This window comes from Orbicella faveolata, unplaced genomic scaffold (assembly GCF_042242905.1).
Source record: "Orbicella faveolata isolate gen_17 unplaced genomic scaffold, um_ofav_v1 contig_34, whole genome shotgun sequence".
NCBI classification, from domain to species: Eukaryota; Metazoa; Cnidaria; class Anthozoa; order Scleractinia; family Merulinidae; genus Orbicella; species Orbicella faveolata.
Window position 1 is genome coordinate 6,162,436 of NW_028301563.1, and position 27,393 is coordinate 6,189,828.

Consider the following 27,393-nt stretch of genomic DNA (forward strand, 5'->3'; position numbering starts at 1 on the left):
CCGGCCCGGTGCCATATGAGGGTTGAGTAGGTTGTTGGTTCTCGCTTTGCCCCTAAGGTTTTTAGTCGTGTACTCCGGTTTTCCTCCCTCCACAAAAACGAGAGCCCTGTCCCAAATTCCAACTCGACCAGAGGGCCCGCATGAAAACTAGCTAAGGCTGGACTGGTTTTCTCTCTAAACATTGTAACTTAGATTTTTAGTTATTTTTAAACAAGGGCTTTTACCGCGCGCTTTCTCTGAGGGTCTTTTCTAATTAAATTCGAAGCGGTGTATCGTCCACAGAAGAAACCATGCAGTCAATTGCCTAAACTGATGAAAAAAAAAAATAGATAACCTACATTGCACGTATAATCCACGCAAATTTTGACCAAATTAAAGATAAATAAATATCCATCCTTTTATATATTTTTTGTTATCAATCATTTGTTGTTTGCACTGAAGAAGACAATCAGTATCACTGAACAAAAGGACCTATAAGTTATGCCACAAATACTACTTATATATATACTAAACAAAAAACGTAACGTGATATAAGGATTTCCTAAAAATATGACTTTGAAATCATCATGACTTTGAAATGAAAGTAGCTGTGTGATAGATATTGCGCTGCCACCCGCAGACATGGTTTCCATGACACTGTCCCATTGAAGACGTTAAGTCAATACAATGACGTGACATGACAATTATTTAATTGCCTTTTTAGTAGGCATGGAAAATGTATGCCGGAGAATCATCACCTGCAGTTAGTCATCGACGCGACTCGGAAGCAGGCTTATAACACTACAAGGATCGAGTTTTGCGCCACCAACGGGCATTTGATCCGTAAATATTTCACCCCTGCTAAAATCTATTGCGGTTATATCATTTGTTTGTGCAAAATAGGTTTGACGTAACAGTGTTCGTGGTTAGCTTTCTCCAGCTAAAAAGGAAGGCTTCTTAAATGTCCCGCGGAGCAGTTGTTTTTGGACTTTTTTTGGGTGAGTATGAAGCAAATTTATTTTAATTTTAGGTCAGTTCTCTTATTGCAACGATGGATTAGGTAAACAATCATCCATATTTCTCCCCGTTCGGGATCTCTCTTCATCTGTCCTTAACAAAGTCAGTCCCCACGACTTTAAATTAGTTCATAATTTATAAGATAATGTTTTCTAGTAAATCACTGAAGAATATTGTAGCTGATAAGAAGCTAGTAATGTTCTTAATATTTCTCTGACGGTCCACTCCAGGGCAATTGGATTTTATCTTTGCAAATAAGCAATGGAGTAGCACTGTTCTTTGAAAAATACAACCAAATAGAATTTATAATGAATTTACAACAGAAATGCAATGAAGAATTTCTGAAGCCATTTTTAATTTAGCTATTCAATGCGTTAAACCTCAAAGTCACCCGTTTAGCAAATCTTTCAAAATTTATCTCTACGTGTTTTTTTCTTCTAATTGTGACCGAATCGCACACCTTTTAACTAATACATGGTGAATGACAGACGGCTCGTAACTTACCGTTCAATTAAGTAGTATTTACATTTGTATAAAGAACATGCAAATTTTTTAAATTAAAGGTCTCAATCGGGCTACTTACGCAATTGCATTGAGTCTTATCATCAACCATTTTAGAAGTCTAACTTCCAAAATACTGATCAAGTATCAATTATTAGCGTTTTTCTTCTTTAATTCTTTTACTTTATTTTCTTTTTTTCATTTTTCATTATGTAAGCCAGCCTCTTTTAATTTAATGCAATTCAAAGCTAATGGAGACTTTAATATATTCCATTTAGCTAATTTATCTTCGCTTCATGTATTATTTTTCTGGTCTCAAGGGAACCAACAACGCAATTTGGGAAAGGGGGTATTTCAGTTTTTTTCTCTACTCTTTGCTTTAGGTGTGAGGACCGCTCTCTGAATCCTGAAGAGATTCAAGAAATTTGCTGCAATGCTAATTTAAATTGACCGAATAGTTTGGGCCCTGTGAAGGTTTCACTGTCAGCAAACAAGTTTCGAAAGGTTGCATTGCTGTACAAGCGATGACCGATATGTTCGCGCAATTTTTTTTTTCTTTTTCGTCCTCTGACAATTTTGATCTCTAGTTGACATCCATTTACGATGCAAGTCAGACAAAAGCAATATTGTTTTGTTTCTTCTCGTGGACATTTTAAGTGATAGTCGACGACCGCTTTGCGCGCCCTAATTTATTAAGAACAACTGGAATCATACACACCATGGAATTAAACGTCGTTCCGAACTTTGCGGTTTGTCTTATTTTGTTGTTGTTTATTGGCTTTTTCATTCCTCTTCCTTTTGCTTTGTTTTTTCTTTGCTTTTTGGGTTCTTTAGCGTGTTTCTCTTTCAAGGTATAACGCAGCATTAAGGAACGTCAACGAATTCGTCTAAAGATTCTTATATTACTCGCCTTCCCTCTCTCCCTCTTTTGTTTCGTTTTTGACTGAAGTCATGCCCCAATATCGGGGTTTTTCGTTTTCTTCGTATATTACTTTATCTTCCATCTGCACATGTATTTGCACACGTAGTGACGATTCACAGATGTCTGAACTATATAACGGTGGACTAATATATAGCGTTTTCATAACGTTATTATTTACTTCTTATTAACGGAGCGAGAGGACTGTACCGGATGAATATCGTCCGAGGAGTTTTTGGTTCGAACCTTGTTTCACTCGGTCCATACCAGAAAGACCGACGATATTCGTGCTAGTGATAGTTAATAACAGTTATTGAAAACTGGATCATCGAGTTATGCAATTCAAGAGTTTTCATTGGCGTGGCCATCATGATATATGAACCAGTATTTATACCATGTTTGACAACTATGGTACGCGTATTGTTTTGGGGCGTTTTTATTAATATTTTTATTTAATTTTAGTTTTCTATGTTTTGTGAGCGCTTTTAATAAAACAATTGTTCTTCTCACGCTTGTTGGATATGAGATGGTTATAGCCAACGCGCGCTCGTGGAATTTTGGTTCATTATATCATATACATCTTGTTGCCATTAAAGACGATTCAATTTTTCGTCAGCCAGCTGGCCATTAACAACGTTTTAAATACCCGTAGGTTTTTTGAAGAAAGAAATGCGACCCCGGCTATGATACAAACGGAGCACACGTTATATTGTCACTTAGCTCTACACGGCTCTAGCCATAAATTAACATTTATTTTCTGTTTGTTTTGTAGTCTTTGAGAGCTTTGGAAACACAGTTAAAGGTGGGTCCCTTTCCCAATAAAAGAGCAAAGCAAATTTCAACGCTTCCACCATCCACATAGGTGATAAGTACCGTCATTATCTCAATTGTTCAAAAGTTGAAAAAATGAAGTTACCGAGGCTCAAGGAATCTGCCTGCAGGCCACATCTCTCTAAAAGCTTCTTTAGGATCTCTCATTGTAAAATTCATCTCCATTTAACTTACCAACAAATTTATCGAAATGTAGAACCAAATTAACTACCGTAACTACTATATCAAACCTAAAAACAAAGCCCTTTCTAACTGAACGGTATGTGTCTAACCTGCGCCTCAAATTGCGCCCAGCCAGCTGAACAATAACAACAACTAGCTTTATTTGCGCGACCATAAATTCTCTCAATGTTGCAAAAGCTTTTGTAAACTAAAACAGTAATGATTATCGTGAACAATGTTATGATATAGCATTCAAGTTACATCGGTTTGATTTGAAAGAAGAATATTACGTAGAACAAAGCAAGATGGAATGAATTTTGCTAATTGAAGATTGATTTTTGGAATTCATAAGTTAGTCGGTAATTCGGAATGGAGATAATTGCTTAAAATTCGGAACAATATTTCTATTTTTCCATAAAATTCATCTCTTAGAATGAAGTACTTAATGCAATACATCAGAAAGTGAGATTCATCTTCAATTTTACTAGATTCATAAATAGGGCAGAGTCTGTTAACCCTTGGAATTTGGTCATATCTACCAGTTTCAGTCCTTAGTTTGTGATTCCCCACTAGTTCTTTCTTTTGCTTAGTTTGCTTGTTAGGCCTGAATAAGAGGAAAGGGGTATAATCGTTCTTAAAAGTGTTTAACAATTCTTGTTTATTGCAGTTTTGCATGGTATGTTGCCAGTATAAAATATGTTTTTGTTGCATTAGGCTGTCAGACTCCTATCATGATGGTCGATTTTAGCGTTAGTTAAGAACGTGAACTGAAAACAAGTTAAGGTTAGAGGTGGCTACAAATGAGAGGTTGGTGCATTTTCAGACTATCTGTATACAGAAACTGGATGTCTTTTTCGTTTCACGATATACAGGTGACCAGTATTCCTCTTGTGAGACGTTGGACACCATCGTAGGAAATTGTCAGCGACTTGTTATCAACAGCGGTGCTGTGGAACGTTTGTTTACGCTGAAATTCGATATTCGTTATTATTGGTACCGTGGCCATAATCGGTACTGGTATCGGTATTGTAGTTTATGTCGATCATGGTGCCAATACCTCGCTTCATGTCGCCACCAAACTTGGAGATGGTGGAATCATTGCAGATTGAAGTTTAAGTATTTTAAACGTTTCGACATCACTACCCTCCCTGGAAGAAAAGACCTGCCGCTTCTAAGAATTGATGTAAACTTGTGCACAACAATACCCCATCGACGTTCAAGGAACTATGATAAAATTTTTACCATCAACATAACCGAACATAAAAGCGGATCGGCAAACATCAGAAATGGTTTGTATAAACGTATTTTATGTGTAATATAATTTATATTTAAGTTATATTGGGTGTAGATTGTGCTGCTGATTTTGTCTTCCACCCATAGAAAGCTCACCGGAAATTGATAATAAATTTGATGACGACGGAGACGACTTGCTGACAGAGGTATTATTTGTATTCATTTTATAGTATACCTCCTTAATAACGGGATTATAACAGAAAGTGCGTTTTTGTTTCGCAGATGATGAAAAGCGTTCAACAGAGAGACTCTGGGCAGGTAATGTGTGCCCACCTAAAAGCTTCATTAGAACGACATATACACGAGAGACCATGTTTTACTACATTTCCAAACACCGAGAAGAGAGATCGAAAACGGCTCGTAGCAGAATATTTCGAGGAACTTCGTGGTGCTTGGAAATGTGATGAAACACTGTCTCGATTTTTTAACGTATCTTCTAGATCAAAACTTACATTAATGAAAAACGGAGAGGCCGGTAAAATGGTAAAAAGAAACAAACAAACAAACACGGTGGCGGTTGCTGATTTTCTTCCTTAAATCTTAAGAGTGAGAATGAAATTTGTAACACAAATTTTCGTGTCTCCGAAATGAAGGTATAATTGATCTTTCTTTTAGGGTGCAGTAGGACTTTTTGATGCTCGGATCCAGCAGTATTCAAACGAATCATCCAGTGCAGGTAGAAACATGACCCAGCAAGAACAGATGAGAGAGGTTTATCTCGCATCCATTGCATTGGAGCAATTCATGTTAGAGTTTGCTCAGTATCACCTTAATCACACAACACCTCAGATCGAGCTCAAAAGCAAACATGTTGGTGAGTAAGAATATTTGTGTCCGTTTCCAATTGAGATGATTCAGTTTAACCCTGCCAACTATTATCTACATCTATAAATGAAAACAGATAAATCACTTTATTGTCCTGTCATGGTTTTTAGCACTGCTGTCCTTATGGGGGCACTTTAAAGAAGGAAACAAATATTGTAAATAGAATTAAAAACTTGTTAGCCTGTAGCCTGACTAGTTGGCCCTTTACAAGACATGAAGGAGTTGATTTTGGACCATCGAACACAAGTCATCTTGAGACAGGGTGGATGATTCGTACTCGGAACAAATCCAGCGCCATGACATTAGGTCACGCGGCCTCCACTTACCGTTTCTATCCGTTTACTAGTGAGTAGCTTGTTGTAGTAAAGTTTGGACTCGACATCCAACCAAGGTTGTCTTTTACGAAAAACTGAATTACGTGTACATGGTGCTGTCTAACAGGCAACATTTTTTGTTATGTTTTCATTTAGATTTGCAACTCAGGAGAATTCTCTATCAAAATGAGAGCGAATTTCTTCTCCAAGAAACAAAAGGGCAGAACTTTGTTCGAATTCCTGCAGAAAACCTCCACAACGGTTTGAATGATGTTACATTTATTTAGTGATTTAAACCCATAAAGATAATATACTTATATAGGTAGCAAAGAAAAGGCGAAAGAGGATCTGAATGGGGTTTAACTGTACTGATAGCTCTGTTAGCGGAGAAATGACGCGTTTTTAAAGGAGCTCAGTCACGGTGTTTTGTCCTTTTTTGGGCCACGTACAAAATCTCCTTTAGATGGAAGGAAACCTGGAAATAATAGTTTGCTAAGATAGAAAAACATCAAAGAGATAATAATAAACCATAAAGGAACAAGGATGGTCAAGGATGGCGAAGATTGACACGGATTGCAAACGACAAATTTGAAAAATTTAGGCTTAACTCTTCAAAATGTGCAAACTGTGACTGAGCTCCTTTAACTCATAGCTGAGATCTGAGATATGCAAAATTGATTGGAAGGGGCCGAAGAAATCAGTAGGCTGAATTGTAGCTGATGGAACTAACAAAACCGGCGAAAATTTTAACGGTAACTGAGTTTCCAGCACTTTCATGCAGATCCTCACAAACCAGTGTAGAGTTATCACCTAAGCACATGGGAAGTTAGAAACCTCTTTAGAGACAACGAGGAGGCGGTTCTGAGAAGGACTAAATTCACTCTGTACAAAACGTGGCTTTTTGTCACTTTTGTTACACATTTTATTCTTAATTCTTTATTCTTACCAATCCATGTGGAGGAACTATTATTTGCCGTGACGACGCCATAACATATGTTCCTACTTTTCCTTTTTTTTTTCTGCAAAGTGCTCAAATGTTATTTTATTATGTCATTTACATCTATCTTATTGCCCCCTATATTACTAAAGAGTACAGACAGTCTTATTTCTCATCGCTAATTCATAGGTTCAGTGGTGCTGGGGGTGATGTACAAAGATCTTCATCAAATCTTTCTCACAAAACACTCTGACACCCAGTACGAAAACAGAACCAGGTTCGTATGAAAAACAAAAAGGGGTTTTATGTTTTAACTAATATTTATGTTTTGGACGTGCGAATATCATAAGGTTTTCTGGTTCAGGAATTAAATATGGTACGGTCTGAGTGTGAAAGTTTGCAAACTGCATTACCGTGTATATAGCGCCTTGGTAGCTCAGCGTTACTTAACAGATTTTTGCTTTTTTAAAAACTATTACTTCTAGAAACTCTGCTCCTGAGAATGATTCCCAGTTTACCTAACTATCTCAAAGGGGAAAAAGGCGCATTCCTCCGTATTTAATTAGCTGAAGGACACCCATTACTTGGAAAGAGTAGTTCATTGTAAGCATATTACAAATCCAAGATTTCAATTTTCTTCGTCTTCTTTGTGTTTTATTTTGCCGTGGAGTAGACATGTAGGTCGGCAATAGCTTTTATTCTTTGAAATCACAGAGGCCGAGTATATAATCAGGATCATTAGCATTAAAAGGGCCCACATTTATCATGGCGCAAGAAATCAATTATTTTTTATCATAACTGCAGAAGTTCTCGCGCGCTCATTGGCTAATTTTCATTGTCAATAAGCGGACAGACACATGAATTTATAATTTATGCGATGCGTCAAAGAACGAGAGCGGACAATTTGACAATTTGTCATCGTTAAAAGCAAATTGACGTCAGTTTTTCACGCGTTTGTCCTGTTATTGACAATGAATTTCGTAATAACATTGTCAAAGCAGTGACGAAAGAGGACAGACGCATGAAAAACTGACGTCGATTTGTTAAATGTTCCGATAACCATAGTTACGACTACGATTTGCCTCTAATAAAGGCTTTCGCTGTTTTTCACGACAGACATCTCAACACCATCATAATGTCTGCAACAATATCTCCTCGGCCAATGACGCTGAAAGAAAATGTAACCTTGGCTTTCAGGAACTTGGAGGTAACAAAAACAAAATGTTCATAAACCAAACACTATAGCGGTCTTGGATTGGTTGTGAAAACGTTTGTTGTTGTTGCTGTTGTTGGTGTTGTTGTTGTCGTTTTGCAGTTGCTGTTGTTGTTTCTTCGATTGTTTCACTTTTGCGTCTACATCTTTCAATTTTTGTTTGTTTTCAGGATGCGACTTTGAATAGAAACTGCGTGTTTTTAAACATGTTAGAAACCAGGTAAATTTAGGTATACGGTGTTACGTGTATGTATAAAAGACATTTACAGCGTTCGACTTAAGGTTGGAACTCATTCCAGACGCGCCCTGTAACTTACTTTTCCAAAAGGACCAATAGCGAAAATTCAAAGAAAATTTGCGTTCAAAAAAATTTCCTTTCATCCGTGACGGTATATAAATGTTTGCTAATGGAGGGGGGGGGGGGGAGCTGAGTGTTAGAGAATGACTAGCACCCCAATCAAGAGAAAAAACAAAGCCCTAACAAATTCAAGAGTTCGTAGTTAGTTAGTTTAGATCAGTTTCAAAACAGTTATTTAAAATCATGAATCGACCTTGATTAGTATTGACCTATGAAATCCTTATTTTCTATTTGTATTTTTTGTATTCTAAAAAAGTGAGGGTACGGTTTCATATAACGTAACATCTAGACTCACCATTACTCTTTTTGAATCAAAGAATGCTTTTTGGGAGGGGAGTCTATGTACAAAAATATGAATTCCGGAGAGCTCTTGGTTTAACAGGTGATTATATCACGATAATGGCGTTTGGTAACTCTGGCGTATAGTGGATTTTAGTCAATTAACTGGGTTCATTTTGGTCATTTTCTCAGCCCCGTAAGTTGGTCAGAACAAGGATGTCATGTAAAGTCGATGGATAACGCAGAAACAGAATGCAGCTGTAGTCATTTGACTCATTTCGCTGTTCTGATGCAGTTTGATACTGGGTCTGAAGATGACACTATATCTGAGGTAGAATAACCACGATCCACTGTTTGCCTCTCAATTCTCTTTCTTTTCCCTCCTTTCGAAGCCTACAGTTTCTTAAAAAATTAGCCAATTTGTAACTATCAGTTCAAACCATTGATTTGTTACTCGCACATCCGTTTAAATAAGAGAGGATCAACATTGGTAGATGTAATCCATCATACACCTATAATAACCCCTTTTTTAAATCAATCCTGGTTAGAAATCCCAGGAGAGTCTAGAAATAGCCAACCCTATGGCGCAGGTTTTGTTTACGTGGACAGCCCATGCGGCTTTACACGCATGCTCATCTTCCACGAAAACATCCACTCAACACGCTCGGTAACATTGCCCACGTAGGGACTGGGTTCGTGTCTCTAAAAATAACTAACTTTAGAAGGATTACCTTTGGAGTAAGGCTTATAAGGGGAATTAACTTTCTCAGTCATCATCCTTTTTTGGTTTAACAAATTCAATTGCATGGAAAATACTTAAGACACGGGGTAATTTAGCTATCATCTAATTCAATACCAAAATGTTCCTTAGACCAAAATAAGAAACATTTTTCTATCTTTTCCTCCCCACAAAAGGCTATTCTTTATTCTTCTTCAAGGGTGTTTCGAAGATGAACAAAACATTAGCTGGTTAACTTTCCATTCCTGATTTTCTATTTATCAGCTTATAAAGTCGTGGTACTTATTTAAATTTGGCCGAACTTTAAAGGGCATGATTTCTAGGAACGTTTTAATGATACTTGACTATGTGCATGCATCCTTTTCCTTTTTCGTGTTTATATTACGCAGACAGATAAGAAAGCCCTGGAAATCCTCACATACCTGGGTCTGACGCTTTCTTTGATTGGAATCAGCCTGACAATTCTCGGCTACGTTTTTCTCACGTAAGTATATTTCAGTGGCCTCTGGATAATCTTGAAGAACACAGCTGCTTCCGGCGCCCACTATTTTCAGTTGGCGAAAGCGCCAACAGGGCCGAGGTCCTTGTTCGAGCTAAGAATGGAGTCAAGATCACTAATATGACTCGCTGCTACAAAATGAAGCTGAAAGTCACGCTTCCAAAGTTATGATGCGGGATCTGCAAAAGCTCTATTTAGTACATCCCCGTAACTAACACACAGCTGTCGCAAATTGTAAAAGCATTGACTTAAACTTCGTTTGTTTAATTATTGATTTCTTTGTAAATAGAGACATGAAAGGACCTTTATCCCAGATCCGAGTGAGTCTTGTGGCGTCCCTTGGTGCAGGACAAATAATATTTCTTGCTGGAATTGGTGCTACTGAAAACAAGGTAAAACTTCTGATTCAGTTGCCAATCCGAGCCACATCTCGCGGATGAAACACAAGAGCTGTACCCAAAGAAGCTCGTGTTTAAGCAACATTTCTTTTATTACTATTATTATTTTTGAGCAAAACATCTATGAGTAACCATACTTCTAAACCTCAAAGGGCCTGCTATTTCTTCGGTACCAATTCAATTTATCCTGTCTAGACCTGGACCCGGAGTTTTTGATTCGATACAGCGGCCGGGATGACTGCTTACCAGTAGGCCATCACCAATGGTATCTATCATGTGTGCTAAGGCGCTTCCCACTCGACTAAAGATTTCGGTATAAATTTCCGAAAATGGAAAGGTATAGCCTTTTTCAGTGCTTGCACCCAAGCTATGCTTTTTTCCGCTCAAGAGAGAGCCTTAAGTTAGTTCCATCTGATACAGCCTACATTACATTTACTATTTCCTCTAATTGATAACTTATCTTATACCTTGTAGGGAACATGTGTCACAGTAGCAGCACTTGTGCAGTACTTCCTCATGGCCGCTTTCTGTTGGATGCTCGTCGAGGGAATCTACCTTTACTTGTTTATTGTTAAAGTTTACAACGTTAGCAACAAACTGAAGATTTGCCATGGAATGTCATGGGGTAAGCCTAGCAATGTGTCATTTACAAACTGTCCATAGGTCAATTTGAAACTGTTGAACTAACACTGTAGGTTATTAGGTTATCTTGCATCGTTCGTCGGAATGTTTCAGAAATGCTTTGAATTATAATATACCACTGGTTACAATGCAGGCTTGCTTGCATGTAAACACTTTGACTGATTTTTTATATTAGGCTTCCACATAAACGATTATTGACGTGGCCATAAGACAGCATTTAGCTTGCTTTTTTGTGTTTGTGTAGCTTTGTGCTTTTTCTCTTTATTTTGGTTGTTGTTGATGTTGTTTTATTTTTATCGGCAGGTTTCCCTGCTCTCGTTGTTGCCTTATCATTGAGTATCGCTGCAGGAAAAGATGGGGTCGAGGGTTTCGTCAGTGATGAATAGTAAGAATTCTAGTAACTTGCAAATCTCGTTCAGGGCGTTAACTTAAATAGGAGTAAATCTACTTCCCTTGTGGTTCTGTAGCCGAGAACGTCTAAGTGATTGACCTTAAATTTTTTACTGGTAACAGGCCATGAATCTTCATGCAAACCATTCATATGGAAATATGTTCCGCCCACATGTTCATTTTCATGCAAATCGAACTTATTTTCATATAAACTGTTTTGCACGAATACTCGTTTTGAAACAGAGGCACATGGTAACTCGAAATTGCCTATTACTAGAGCACTTTAAGGCCCATTTTTTCCCTAGGTGCCCTTCGCACTTAGGTACAGTTGGTCATTTGACTAATACAACTAGACAATGGTTTGAACAATGGCGTTAAAAGCTCTGTTTTGTTCTATTTATTCAAGCTGCTGGATGTCTTCTGCTAACAATCTGATCTGGATATTTATCGTGTTTGTTGTGCTGATTGAACTGGTAAGTCAAGTCCATTTCATATAAGTATGGCGTTTAATTAATACGACATAACAATCTTACTGATGTGCCCCACTGTCTAAAACTTTTTATTATTCAACTTTCATACACTGTACGAGTTCCGATTTTCTGATTGGCTGATTTGTACCACGCGATACTGGTTTGTGACGAAACAATCACCTTGACGTCATTATCGTGGTGTATTAGCCGTAGTGTAAATTCAACACACCATTTTCATTACACCATGGCTTCGGCTGACTCAAATATAGTGGTTTCAATGCAGTGTTCTTTGTGCAGTGTATTCAATTTGAATAATAAAAATGTTAACACACTCATTGCTCGTGAATTATCGGGATTTACCTGTACTCATTCACTGACAATGAACTCAAAATTTTCAATACCGCACTCGGCAAAGCCTCGTGCGGTACTGAAATTTCTCGTTCATTGTTAATGAACTCGCGCAGGTGAATCCCGATGATTCATGAGCAATGAGTGCGTTAACTTTTAGGTAATTTATATACAGAAATGAGTTGCTTGGAATTATACTTCGTGGATCAAAAGGCTATTACAAAGCTCACAATAGCACACTGCTTTAGGCCACCCAATGCCAATGTTATAGAAGCTGGATATCAGACAATTAACTCTAGTCATTTTCACTGCTAAAATAGAGAACGATGACTCTCCCTCTGAGAGTTAGCCCTAGTAGAGACACGGGGCACAACACAAAACAAAGAGAAATTATTTTCAGGTGGATGGGATTCGAGATGTTATTATTTCATGATGACAACAGTAATGATGATGATGATGATAGCGACGAGGAGGACAAGGATGATGACGATGATTGAATTGGCAAAATATAAAAATGTGATTATTGTTTGTCCTCCTTTTTTCAAGTTGAACGTGCTGATCCTCGTTCGAGTTGTTAAGGAGATGACAAGAATGCAACAAGCAAAAGATAGCAAGACGGAACAGATGAGGTAGCAGCCTAAGTTTTAAAGTTACAATAGATTGCTAGCCTCATGTAGTCTCACTGAATATGGGCGAGACTTTTTAGATTTCCGTTCCCAATACTCTGGCGTTGACTGAATGATCGAAAACGCTCTCCAAAATTGACACACAGACTCCGTTTTCAAACTAAATCATATTCAGTATGGACTGGGAAATCCCGGGGACTTACGCATGTGTAATGATCACAAGCAACAGTCATTATACCAGCATCAAAAACAAAAATTCACTATTGTTCAGTGGGTCGTACGCGTACCTGTCAGACCGTAAATTACTTCAATAAATGCACTTTCTCTATCTTTATTTGCAGACTTGGTATTAGAGCTTGCTTGTTATTGGTTCCATTGTTGGGGCTTACGTGGTTGTTTGGTCTTCTGTCACAGTTTCATAAAGCATTCGCCTACATTTCCACGATCTTCAACACAACTCAGGTAATAGTTAACCACAGCTCTCTGTTTTGCTCTAGCGCAGATAGAAGTAAATGGTTACGAAACCTGGCAAAGTTCTTTGTTGTATGTTTTTGTTTGCTATTTTGGGGACTGACCCTGCAAAAAACCTGGCAAGATACAATCCATAAGCATAAAACAAAAGATATGCATGCAGGGTCAATTGCCTTCCAACATACATCTTAGCCTGTTTACTGGCTTCTTTGATTTTTACTGGCCTCCCTAACCATTTCCCCCTATTAACTATGGCTCTAGTAATCATTTTTGTCATTTACCAAACAGGGTTTCCTGATTTTTTTCCTTCACTGCGTGAGAAACACCGAGGTAAGAAAAATTTAAGCAGTTAAATATTTAAACTATATCTTCCCGGCCCGGTAGAACTGGAAATCAAGCTAAAGGCATCTAAAAGGGTGAACATGGCCCAGCAGTTGTCATGCATCTCAACCGAAAACAGTTGCAAGGGATAATAAAGTTTCTTCAAAATCAAACAAAACTGAAGTTTTGGCTGCCGTTTCAAAGAGCTCTTCGATTGAATACTGGGAACGAGAAACACATGACTGTTTTGGAGCCGTTTGCACGCTTACGAAATTTACGTAATAACGAGGGTGTTTTTTAATTTTTTGTTTTTGTTTGTTGTTTTTTACCTTTTTTGTGGCTTCGGGCTTTCATTCATCCAGAGCGCGTTCGCTCTGTTTTCTAGACGCGTTTTCTACAGGTTTCGTCTTTACTGGCGCAGGTTTCCGTAAATTGTCTTGTAATTCATTTATACAGTCTAAAACGATTTTGCAGATCAGAGCCCGCTTCAAAAGGAAGATTCATGTGATTTTCCCAGATATTACAGATGGCTCTGGGATAAATAGCAGTGCAAGCGCCAATGCCTCACTAAAGAAAATTGAAGTTAAGCCGTCTAACACGAACAACAAGGTAGATGATCGTACAGGTGGTAATGCCTCGATAAACAAGATTGAAGTCAAGCCCCCTAACATACACAGGAACAGCAAGCTAGAGGAAGGTGCAAACGCCAATGCCTTGCCAAAAAAGACTGAAGTCAAACCGTCTAACAAGAACAGCAAGTTAAATGACAGTACCGGCGGCAATGCCTTGCTAAAGAAGACAGAAGTTAAGCCTTCTAGCCGCAACAATAAGTTAAATGGCAGCACCAGCGCCAGTGCCCCGCTAAAGAAGACTGAAGGTAAGCCCTCTAACAAGAACAGCAAGTTAAATTACAGCGCCAATGGCAATGCTTCGCTGAAGAACACTGAAGTTAAGCCGTCTAACAGGAACAACAGGTTAAATTACAACACCCGCGCCAATGCGTCGCCAATGAAAACTGGCGTTAAGCCCGCCAGCAACAACAGCAAGTCTAATGTAGGTGGCCGCAACATAAAAACATAACTTTACTTCTGTGTAAAGCTGACGCGATGCTGTCGTAAATTTCTCATTCAGACGGCTTTACGCTACCTGAACGTTTTTTAAAGGTATACTCTCTTCCTTAAAGAGACTAATGCTGACCTTTAACCACAGTTTAGTTATAGTGTACATAAAACTTGATAACCAACCTCAAGGAGGTTTAATCCAGCTTCAAATATTCGTAAATCTCTAGGATATTCTCAAGTTGCGTGCGGATATCATATCCTGATTTAGACTGACTCCGTCAAGAAGGAATATTAGATAGAGGATATTACACGGTGGCGAGAAGATATGAATTTTATGTTCGAGTGGCAAGAACATAAAATTCATATCTTCGAGCCAACGTGTAATGTTCTTTTTATTATATGGAGAAACCAATTCAACAAAAGCAAAAGGCGAGAATCGTGAAGTCATTGAACGATACGACGCTCACAAAGGTGACATACGGAAAATACGCCACTCGGGTCCCGGATGAAGTGGCGTATGGAATCTACGAGTGATTTAGTTCCCAGTAAAACACTCTTCTCCATATAATAAATGCAGATATGTCTGGATTTATGAAACGGTGTTAAAGACTGAATAAAGAGTTTTTTTTTTTTTTTTGCTTTCGCTATGACAGCAGCTTGTAAATGTTACCTAGCATGAAATTTAGAAACTCCTTGCTGAATGTTTCATTTATTAAGGTATTTTTTTTCATTATGTATCGACCCCACCCCCTTTTCAATTTGTGTTAAGTTTAGCCCAGGCTACACGTCTGAATTCAGTTCGCGCGGTGACTCTGACATGGAGCCGACCGATTAGCGTTCTGTATTTGCTTTCTAAAGGAAGTCTGCCCGAGGACATCATTAAGTCCAATGAAGGCCGAAGTCTAACGATTTGCTAGTAAGCGTCGTCCATTATCGCACGTGAGGCGGGCCTAAGATGTGTAAACTGAACGGGTCACATTTAATCCCGTAACAGTAGGCCATTTGCCCTGTGGTGATAATGTTGTCCTTGCTTTAAACAGCAAAAATCTTTAGCTACATCAATTTAGGGCTTAGACGTGCAATGGACTAGACATTTCTAGCTGCTGTTGGCGTCATTTGCTCTGAACTTTGATGTAGCTAAAAATATAGAAAAAATCTGTTGAAATCTGGATACGGCCGTTCCGCGCTCGACAAAATTGAAGTACATCTGGGACATTGCTATTTGCGAGCTAAACATGGCCACGAGCAGAGTGAAGAGCATGAGTTCAAACGCTGATGGTCAGTAGAATTTCCTTGTTTCATCAATTTTAGGCGTTCTCGGCTTAGCTAAGTATCAGAACTGTCTGTGATTCGCTAGCGCGGAAGAAATTTATTTGCGTGGTTTCCGGGCGACAATTGACGTAACGACAACATGTTGAGTGTTCGCTTACTGCTAACTATGGCCTAGCTTGTTTGAAGTTCAATCGACGATGCAGGCCTTTAGGACGATGCAGGCTTTTAGAAAGCGATGGATTAGCTCTCCGCCGCGGTTTTGATATCTGTACGTTCATGTTGATTCAGACTCCAATTTCATGTTAAAAGCACTCTTAATTAAATTGTACAATTCATGATACAACGAAAAGACGGTGAATTTAGTCTTCCTGGCCTCAAAAGGCATACAGGAGAGTTATTTGGTGTTATTTGAGCTACGATAAGCATTGTGGAAAGCTAGCTCTAGGACAGAATTGTATCAAGATAATCAGTGACAAGTCAAATTCTGTGGCTATGTTTTTGCGAATCCAGACAGATATTGAAATTAAATGTCACGTAAGGGCTACTTTTTCGCTGAAATATCGAGGTAAATAACCGATTCCACTGCTTACCATGTTCTTGTCACCATGATTGGCTAATGTAACCCACAGTAAAGACATAGTGAGGTCATTTAGGTGAAATCGCAGAAGTTAAGCCTGTCTAAATTAGTGCCGCGAATCAAATGATCAATTTAAGCTCTAATTTAGTTTTGTTTGGCCCGTTCGACTCATTGGCAGCGATTTCAAAGCCTTGTATGGGCCTGGTATGGACTCTATTAAGAGTACACGAGGTAGATAGCACTCTCAGTACCACATGGCCATATTTATGTACCCTTTCTGACGGATTTGCCAAAAACGTACACATGCCCGCTATTTTGGTGCAAAGTCTTTAACGCGGTTTTCATAAATTCAGACATATATAGTTTAGTGTAAATAGAGCAATTTCTGATCCGATCAGAACGTAGCAAGATAATTTTTACACGGCAGTATGATGTATAAAAGCTAGTTAGTCGTATTAGACTCTAATTTGTAGGTCGCCATGTGTTCATTTTGAGCTATTTTAACGTAAATTTAACATAAATTTTTAACGTAAACCAACCAGAATGTATACGCTTAGTCACCATATGTGAACAAAGTTCATTTTCACTGTTTGATCAAATAAAGTAAAATTTAACTTAGTCTTTAAGTTGATAGTTAGAATCTAAATAAATTCGTTTTAATTGGATCGCCAGGTTTTCGAGCTAACCCTGAAACAGCTGCGGTCCCACGCGAAACAAACTCCCATCTCTGAAGAGACTCCTTTTCTAGCCTTTCGCGTACAAGCGTGGGTGGGAAGAATGGGGAGGAGGAAAATAACAAGAGACAGAAGGCAATCCCATCTTCTTAAAACGAATGCTTCAGTTTCTTCTGCAGATTACCAAGAGATCATTGAGATTATTAATTTCAAAGTTGTCCTAGACTGCCAAAGAAAATATCATTGCCATATTCAATCTATATCCCCCATCTTTTCTCTCTGAAAGCCAATTTAATAAAGAATCGAAAAGCCTTAAAATTACGGTTATCCCATATTAAGCCATCGTGGGGCCCCTGCTCTAGAATGCGTTTTCTTTATTTTATATTTGTACAGTCTGATGTTTTGACGCACTAGACCAATTTTCAGACACGAAATCGTTTTTTGGTATATAAGGCGAAGTCTGCGTACGAGTCAAGTTGCTCATCGGGCCGGCGAGTAGTTGTTCTCCCCCTGGGTAGAGTCCCCAGCACTACATTCGTCGGTACTTATTTACACACCTAGGTGGAGAGAGGCACTGTGAGTGTAAAGTGTCTTGTTTAAGAACACAACACAATGTCCCCGGCCAGGGCTGGAACCAGGACCGCACCACCCAGAGCCGAGCGCCCAAACCAAAATGCGGACTCGTGCGATTTGACATAAAAGTTCTTTTCACCGGCAGTTGAATTTCTCGCTTTCATTGCAGAAAAAATTAACGAACATGTAGGTACGAGGTAATTTCGAACAGAAAATAAGAAAAAGGCTGGAAATTGCTTCGAATCTACGTTGGATTGTAATTCAAATGAGGAACATTAACCCTGGAAAGCGCCACTAGACCTATCACCATTGTACAAAAATACAGAGAGAATATTTACCGAATGGCTCCACAAATGACTGTATTTTACTTAAACCTGAAGAGTGTGAAGAGTTGAAGAGTGTTCAATTGACAAAAAGGAATTCAACTTGCTTAAAAAGATCTTTCTCAAGATGCCAAGAGACTCGTTACTAGTAGGCAGTGATGAACTAAATGACAGAGTTAAACTGTGCTGTAAGTTGATCTTTATTGAAGTGTTAAGCAAGTGTAAAGTAACTAGTAAAAGAAAAAATAACGAAATAAACACATAGTTATAAAATTACTAAACCACACACAAAATACACTCTTTTCACCTGAACAACTTTGGTTTTGATTAACGACACTCGAATGAAAACCACTCTCATATGGCAATAAATAAATGGAAAAATCCCATCTCCTAATCATATTGTAATGTTACAAAATAGGTGGAAATAGGAGGCATTATTTCTTCACGCTCTACAACATTTTCAAAAGGGGAAGCACTAAAGAACGTCTGGAGGGAGTTCAACTGAAAGCTGAGAACTATTAGGCAAAATTTTAACTGGCAGCTGAAAAATGACGTGTTTTTTTTTGACTAATTGCCGAGATCCTAGCTCTGAAAAGTTTACTGATTGCTGCGGAATGGGCTGAAGTTTCAACTAATTGCTGAGAAATCGCCAAAAATTGATTGCGGCAACCCCAGCCATACCATCACTAAGTGTTTTCCTGTTTTAAGCGAGATCAAGTGTCTAAGACCCCGTCCACACTACGTGGAAGAAATTTGAAAACGCAGCTTTATTTCTACGGTTAGGTCTACCGTCCACACTAATCCATCACGAAAACGGCGCTTTTCGTAAACGCTCTTCCAGCCGGCGGAATTTGAAAACGCGGGATTTGCGTTTTAGAGTGGAAGGAAAACAGAGCTTTTCGAAAACAGATTATAATGTGATTACCCAGACCGAGTTTTCCTCAAACAAAAATCCAAAATGACTGGTGATAGTTTCGTTCTCAAATTCTCCGACGTAGTGTGGACAAAAAACATTCGATGATTTTAATGAAAGAGGAAATGCCTTTTTCAGATTTCTCCGTTGTATTGTGGATGGGGTCTAAGAATTGTGTCCTGGATTTTGGCATTTTCCCGGGTGTTCTAAGAAACCTAAAAAATCAAGTGCAACAGCATTATCATCGTGAACTACAAAAGCCTGTCCAAAATAATAACAATATCTTCACATGAACGCGAACACAGCGGTCACCATAGCAACAAACATGAAGCTGTTGAGCTGAATAGACGATGCAAGATTCTTTTCATCTTTATCATCGCCGTCGTCGTCGTCGTCATCGTCTTCACCGAGTTCATCACCCAAAGTAGTAACTGGGTCAAAAATGATGGACTTGGTAAACCTGGGCGCGCGGAAGATAAGCATCTCTTTGTTGCCTCGTTTCTCGAACTTGGGATAACCACCAGTCATGTTGCTATATTTGCCGTCACGTTTGCACTGAAATGGAAGTTAAATAAAGTTACTCTATTAAGCGACCACCTATTAAGCGGCCAGTTGTCAAAGTCTCGAAATTATTGTCAGTAAAATACTGTAAATAATACCCATATTCCGGCCACCTCCATTGAGCGGCTTCAGTCATCTTTTGGCCGTCCCGATGAGGGTTTTTCTACTGTCTTTACCTCTATTAAACGGCCACTCAAAATTTAAAACCCTTGTTTTGGAAAAGTTGATGGCAGATAAGAGTACGAAATAGAAGGTGACGAGTGATAAACACATTCAAACACACGTTTATCATGGTTGTCTTCAATTGACTCTATGTTCACTAAGAAATTAACTCGATGGTGAAAAATATTCAAGGTACACCAACCTCTATTAAGCGGCCACCTACCATTTCCCCGAGGGAAGCCGCTTAATAGGGGTTTGACGGTAGTTAAAAATCCCAAATGGATATCAAATGGATTTTAAAAGTGTTAATTAAAAATTCCAGCTGGTGGAAGGCAGAACAGTTGGCTATTTACAATGAGTAAGCGAGGAGTTGAACGTGGGACTACCAAGATCAAATACAGTTCAAGGCAAGGAGCAGGACTGTTCTATGAGTTACAAGACCAGCGCCCTAAGCCACTAAGCCAGGCTGCCCCACCTAACGTTAAGATATTTCCAAAAAAGATTAAAAATAACAGGTAAATGTGATCGTTTGGCGGCGGGAGAGGGGGGTCCGGGGGCTACTCCCGTAAATTTCCGCTAAGACTGTGCCGCGAAGGGTCTTAAATCCTGACCCCATTCAAGAATGAATCAAATTGATACTTTGTTTATGGCACAAACCCGAAAATTGACACCCTGTTCAAGGGAAAAACAAAAACTAAGGATGGCGTAAACAAGCCAGCCTTTTTTCGGAATTGAAACCAGAGTGAAAAGCTTCATACGTTGGATATATGTCAATATATTTCCTGTGTGAAGTTTTGAATAGGACTAGAGAATTTCAAATGTGTAGTTGCCCGTATATGGGTTTATAGCGATCTCATTTCTTTCGCTTCAGTTGAGACCGACCAAACATTATTCGTTAACTCTTCCCCGATGGAAAGGTTTGTGTCACAGGTGGTCACGTTACCAGACAGAGCCAGGGTCTCTATCTTCTCGATGCTTAGGGAGGCAAAGGAGAGAGTGCCTAGAATCAAGATTGCCTTTAATTATCCACGCATATAACTGTTTTAGAAATTATGTAAAGTATATATGAAATAATTCATATTTGAACTGCGGTTGTAGATGAAAGTGAAAAATGATCATCGCAGTAAATTTTCCAATTTAAGCAATTGGAAAGAAGAGGCCTGAGCAAGAGCTTCTCCCGTTGAAGCCCTGATTTTTTTTCAGGCTTCTCCTTTCCAATTGCTTAAATTGGAAAATTTACTGCGATGATCATTCTTCACTTTGTTTTAGAAATATTGTCTTACAAAAGCATTTAACCGTACGCAACAATGTTGAAAGGCATTGTGGGTAAGGCTGTTTACTGTTGGTTGATTGAAGCTCAAGGATGGTTGGAAACAGCACAAACAAGTTTATTCATGCTTTGCCTTCCTTCCTTCCTTCCCTCTAGCTGAAACACCATGAGCTTCAACCGAGCTACAATAAACTACCACTACCCATAATACCAAAATGCATCGTCACTTAGGCCCGGGTCAAACGCCGTACTTCACATGAGCCGAACCCAGTGACAGTTTGGGTCGACTCAAATAATTAAAAGAACGCCTGTTTGAGTCAAACGTCGAACTTAATTCAGTCGAAACGAACTACTACACCAAATAAATAACAAAAGCGGTCTTGTTCAGTGCTTTTTCAAGCAACTACGAAATTCTGACATAAAAGATAAATAAATTTTCTAATAGGCGTCTTCCTCGCTGTCGCCTTACCTTCTGAGCAACAGACATTTCGTCATCGTCGTTTTCGTCATCACCAAAACGGAAACGTATGCCACAATGTTTTTTCTTTTGACATGGCTGCCTCGGTCCTTTGTTCTTAAGTTTGTCTCCAACTTTAGCGCCTTCATTACACGTAATAATAATAAGAAGAAGAATTAATAATGATTAAACTTCTAATGATAACAAAAATGATTACATTTCATTTGATCCTTTATCGTCTTCTTTACCTAATAATAATATTTATAAATTATAATGATAATTGCACTTGTAATAACAACAGCAATAGTAATAGTGATATAAAAGCATGACGTTTCGGCGGCATCCAATACAAATTATTTCAAGATTGGCAACAATATAAACAAAAATGAAAGTGTGAATTTATATTGCAATTAAATGAAATGTCTTCGCAAAAATGTCATGTCTTTATGTCGCCTCTGTTTGTTCTCAACTGTTTTACGAAATTCTCCGTTATCAGTCAAAATATTAATCATTTTTTACCATAACCGCCTTCTTTGCCTTTAACGCCTTTTTTTGCTTTAGCACCTTCTTTTCCATAGCCACCTTTGTTAGCTTAAGAGAATAATAATTAATAATAATAATAATTACTGATTTGAAATAATAATGATAGTACTAGCATTTCATTTTTACCTTGATCGCCTTCTTCCCTATAAGATTAAATTAACAAATACAAAAATGTCTCATCCTGGCTGCGCTTCAATCTTTAATAATGATAATATTAATAATTCATTGTATTGATACCTTCATTGCCTTTTCCTTTACCAACATCTTAACCTTTATATCATCTTATTAACCTTCATCGCCTTCTTTGGTCTTCTGTCAAGCGTTTTATACATGAGCCTCGCTGGGACGGATACAGAATTTTAGAGAAGGGGGTTCGAGAGACGGATCGCCGATGGCTGTCCCCTGTAGGGGGTTGCGGACACATACTCCACCGGAAAAAAGTTAAAATTGAGATCCTCGGATGGGATTCCTGGCATTTTGAGGCCAAGTCAGCTTGATCCGCCCTTGCGGCAAAATGATCACACGCATTGACGTCAATAAACTGTTTGTATTGTATTCTTTACCTTTATTGCCCCCATAATTGTCATCGTCGTCGTCTTTCCTCTTCGTCGGTGGCTTTCCTTTTCTGCTTCTCACAATCAGTCCAATCTCGATATCTTTACCAGGCTTGTCTTTACAACCAGATGAGTTGTCCCCGCGTCCGTTGCAAAAAGTAAAGTTTGTAAGCTGCAAAAAAATAATAATAATAATATTTACATTCTTATAAAGTGCATTTCTCAACCAATGTGCTTAACACCAAATGACTAACTAAACGAAACAGAGCAAATAACTAACTAACTAAACTCAAATGAAACGTTTTTCTGTGACTAAACTAAGCTCTCAAACTGTGGCGTTATGGAAGTATAATATTTCATCACACTCATACGATATTTACCCTTGTGATTTAGCTGGTGTTTTTCCCGCCGCAGCGCGCTCATTCATTGACTAGTTCATGGTCACATGACATCTAACAATGAAACTGTTTACCGCCACACGCCTTAAGCGGGCAACATTGCGAAAACTATGACGTCAAACTGGAAACAGTTCACTGTTATTCGCGAAATGTTGACCGCCGTTGCACGTGATCAGAGCGCGCATTTGAAGGTGGCCTGATGTTGTCGCTGGAATCTCAGCGCGTCTTTCAAATTTGCTGTTGTTTTTGACCCATTTGTTCGTCTCGGGAAGCATTGAGATTCTCGGGAAACAAAATTCGCTGCTCCCCTCGGGACCAGTCATTAAGTGTTAAATACTTGTTTGAAGGGTCATTAAACTGCAGTGTTCGGAGGTAGCTGCAGAAACGTTCAAATTACACAATAGCTTAAGTGAGTATGTGAAAAAATATCAGCTGAACACAGATCAAATCAACCTTTGGGAGATCGGAGACAAAACGATGCAGAACGCCATTGCCGAAGTTATTCAAAAAGAATCTTAACAGAAGTCAGCTTAATTTCTATATTGTTTCAGAATCATGTTTACCTTTAATGGCTGTCTCACATTTTTTTTGTATGTAGAAGTATTTGTTATCTATTTTTAACTTTTTAAACTGTTTATTGTTGTTATTTTAACGTTTGTATCTCGACAAAGAATTCCCTATGCCAAGATTGTAGCTTGCTGCATTTAGTCATTACCATTGTTATTGTTTTTGTCATTTCTACGTCGCTCTCTCCTCATCTACTCGATGACAACAGAAAATATGCATACATAGCTTCAGCCTTCACATGTTCCCTGGGGGGGTTCTCCCTATAATGGCCTATACGGGGAGGCTCCGCCCGAAAGGGGGACCTTTAAATTTCAGGCTTCGGGTATATAAAAGGTAGGGATTTCATAAGTTGCGGTATACAGAAGGGTAGGAAATTTGTCATTAAAGTTCAACGTGAACATGAACTGAATATAAAACACTTGATCTTTTGTGGTTCACTTCTCTTCTGGTTACGCTTGATGTTCTCCTATAATTTTGTTCATCATCTTCATTCCAAGGGTTTGAAAAAGGGATGCAGTGTTCTTAAGAAGGTATGTAAGAGAGGTGTCTTTTCTCAATAAAAGGCATATGAAAAGGGTACCTTTTCTGTCAAAATGGTCTACAAAGGGTAACGCGTTGGACCTTGGGGCAGAGCCGCCCCCGCATACCCCTGGTCACAGGCTAATTTGTGAACTCTGCTGGAAGGGAAAAGATAAACTGTTTTGAAGGGTATTTTTCGATTCTAAACATGCTGTGAATCATGTGCTCAACATACCTCAATGAAGACCTTCAAAGACCCATTCTGAACAGCAAATGTATCATCCCCAAACGAGGAGTTGCCAGCGTTACAGAATGTGTAGGTCTTGATTCGAAGAGTCCCGTTTGTATCTTTTAAATGCGCTTCTAACTCGACACTAGCAGCTTTGATGCCATCAACGGTATCCTCCTTGTTCAGTGGTTTGAAAATGAAGTCTTGGCTTGCCAGGCTGTTCATGGGTTTGCCGACTGGCTTGCCGTCCACGTCAAGCTGTTTCACATGATCCACTCCTATTGTAAAAGCTTTGCTGAAATCCGGCTTCTTTCCGCCCTTACGCGAACAACGGAGTATAGCGATTTTGCCTGATTTGCGGAGAATTTTCATGCAAATTCCTCCACAAGTTTCCTTGTCGAAATCCTTAGCAAGGGCGGAGAACAGGTTGATAGCTGGAGAGAAAACAAAGTTCTTTTCTTACATGTATCATCAGGTGGGTGATAGGGCCTATTAATTACTTAAAGGAGCCGAGTCACGGTATTTTGAGTTATTTTGGCCACGTACAAAGTTACCTTTAAATTGAAGGAAACCTGGAAATAATAGTTTACTAAGATAGAAAAACACGAAAGAGATAATAATAAACCATAAAGGAACAAGGATGGTTAAGGATGGAGAAGATTGACACAGATTACAAACGATGAACTTGATAAATCTTGGGCTCAGGGCGCATCTAGGGGGAGGGTGTAGGAGGTGCGCACGCCCTCCCCCCCCCCCCCTTCCCTTAGTTTACATGCGGCTTTCTAATATAACTGATACGCAAAAAAACCTCAGTGACCTTAGAGGTGCACCCCCTACTTAGAAAAATCCTGGACCCGTCCCTGGTGCTAAACTTTTTACGATGTGTAAACTGTGACCTAGCTCCGTTAAGTCAGTTTATTGTTACATTGAAAACAGATCATAAACATTTCATACGAATTAATCACTGCGTCACAAAAGTATTGCGTTTTGAAAAATATTTTACGTTTCTGAATAATATTCCTGGTCAGCCACTCTATTGCAGCCGGGTAGGTCTCGATATTTTCGTAATACGTTTATAAATGATTTAGTGTTTCATAAAGTTCACCTAATCACGCTATTCGAGTTACTTCAGGTAGCCAGGCCCCTAACTCTACTAATACACGTAAATAACTTTGTAAAATTTTTGTGACTCCAAGGGGAATAAAACCTTTTGTTTTTCTTGTTGTTGTTACGAAAGACCTTGAAAAAAGTTTAAGCCAGCTTTTTCCGAGCATCAGTTTAAAGCTGAACGAACAAGCCATACATCGAACTTTTCCAAGTTGCAATGACAACAAACTAGATGTCATCAGTTAGAGCCTTTGTGCTGGCTTGAGTCAATGTTTGCTAATAATACGTACACTTAAAACAGTCCGAACCAACAAAACATAGTCAGAAAAATGAACTCCGTTGTATGAAGTGCAATTTTAACATCACCGAGTAAATTAACGCAACGGTTGAAATTGATCCCACGCAGAAATTCGAAAATTCTGGGATAAATTATTGTAAACAACTTGACTTGAAGTGTTCCTGTCAACATTTTCATTTATGTGTTCTTTTGAACTGATTATTGTTCAAAAAATCTCTAAAACCTTTCCAGACCTAGCTAAGTTATGTAATATCGTAAAGGCCTTCCCCGGCTAATACTAAAAGTGCAGCATGTATCATACCATCAGAAAAGTACGTCCAAGCAAGCATTTCGCAAAAGAGTTGAAAAATATATCTGAACATGACCTAATGATAGCGGTGTAAGTCAAACGTAATATTTTTCTTTTGCAAACGACTTTAACAATGAAGCCGCCAAAATTTAATCCTTCGTACTTATTGAAACTCGAAGGTACTGTCGTCACTACACAAAAATAAAACTCAAGGTATAATCAGTGTTCAAGAAATACGCTGTATTACGAAGAAATTCGAATGATCTCAATGTTGTGATAGTTTGATATTGTCGACAGTTAGGTCCGAGCGATTTTATAAAGAGCTAGCCCGTGTACTCTCCCAAATATCGGCGACCTTTCAAATGTTTAATTGCCAGCCTGCTCAACTGAGTTGAAGTACCTTGCCGGACCAGAATTGTTGGCATACGGACCCTGCTTGAGAGCGAAGGAAGCTCCTGAAAGTTCTACATAGGATTTGAGTTAACGTGGAAAATTCGATCCGAAATCCATGCGCAATTTTTTATTAGATATAGTTTTCAACTTAATGTAAATTGCGAAACGAAATCTACCGACGAAAGCGGTAACAAAATGCAAAGTTGACGAGAAAACTTTGACCCAAAATTCTGTGCAATTTTAGCTAGTTTATATTTTAACGAAACTATCGAAAAAGAACCTACCGATAAAGACGAGAAACAAGAAGTAGCTTGCACGTACAGCCATGCTGATTCCGGTTCAGTCGCCTCAAAAAGTCGACGTTAAGTGGTCGCAATTTCAAGCTGATATATCTTTAACACCTGAAAAAAATGGGTGGCGTTCGTATCGACGTGAAGGGACAGACCTGAAAATCGACTTAGCAAAAAGTGATTTGCAACTGAAAAGGGGTTGTCATAGCAATTAACACAAACGCAAAATAGAATGAACGCTTGCCAGCCAAATGCAAATCATGAGACCGTTGCCCATTGTTCTTTTAAGTAATGTGTCGTCCATTGTCATTTGTTCTTTAGGATTAATGTTAACACTTAACGAGTGATTCGTATTTTGGCTATGGTATCATCGCCCTATGATGCACGCAAGATACTTGGAGAGAACGAAAAGGCGAAAGAGTATTTCAAGGCCCAGCTGAGAGCATCTTTAGCTTCTTTGATTCGCTGCCAACCTTTTAAGTGCATACATTAACTCTACAAGAATAGGTGAAGGGTATAACCTTCATCCGGTCCCTCTTGATCTCAATGATGTACAGCTAAACGCATGAATCAATAGCTTTGTGGCATTGTCTTGAAATCTGTGCTGAAATCCCGGCGGATATTCTGTTAATAAAGCGAAACCCGACGGGATGGCACCGGTCCTGCTTAATTCTCCACAGGGAGCTATTGCACCCGTCCAGAAACTGAATAACAGATAAACTTACCTCTATCGATCGTGCCTTGTGTATTGTGCTGGTCAATTTTAATTTTACATAGCGAGACCCGGATCCGAAAATTTAGGGGAGTTTGGAACGGCCGAGAAAATTCAAA

At 38.8% G+C, this 27,393-nt stretch overlaps 2 protein-coding genes across 3 annotated transcripts; one reads left to right on the top strand and one right to left on the bottom strand.

Annotated features, from left to right (window-relative positions):
* Positions 1-711: 711 nt before the first annotated feature.
* Positions 712-17,060, top strand: LOC110055798 (uncharacterized). Its single transcript, XM_089270742.1, has 20 exons — positions 712-977; positions 3,189-3,218; positions 4,282-4,698; positions 4,790-4,848; positions 4,925-4,960; positions 5,318-5,516; positions 5,998-6,102; positions 6,968-7,055; positions 7,895-7,985; positions 8,162-8,211; positions 8,821-8,959; positions 9,757-9,851; positions 10,156-10,258; positions 10,739-10,889; positions 11,210-11,291; positions 11,703-11,769; positions 12,661-12,743; positions 13,082-13,202; positions 13,500-13,541; positions 14,007-17,060. The coding sequence occupies exons 1-20, from the start codon at positions 941-943 to the stop codon at positions 14,610-14,612; spliced, it is 2,601 nt and encodes an 866-aa protein (XP_089126868.1). The 5' UTR covers positions 712-940; the 3' UTR covers positions 14,613-17,060.
* A 1,134-nt stretch (positions 17,061-18,194) lies between these two features.
* Positions 18,195-26,716, bottom strand: LOC110055747 (skeletal aspartic acid-rich protein 2-like). 2 transcript variants are annotated; one of them, XM_089270743.1, is made up of 6 exons: positions 26,557-26,716; positions 24,192-24,619; positions 22,482-22,644; positions 21,895-21,966; positions 21,388-21,518; positions 18,195-19,480 (listed from the first exon to the last, which is right to left on the bottom strand). In XM_089270743.1, the coding sequence occupies exons 1-6, from the start codon at positions 26,597-26,599 to the stop codon at positions 19,211-19,213; spliced, it is 1,107 nt and encodes a 368-aa protein (XP_089126869.1). In that variant the 5' UTR covers positions 26,600-26,716; the 3' UTR covers positions 18,195-19,210. The 2 variants fall into 2 exon arrangements, with proteins under 2 accessions (XP_089126869.1, XP_089126870.1); XM_089270744.1 differs by lacking the exon at positions 21,895-21,966.
* Positions 26,717-27,393: the final 677 nt, after the last annotated feature.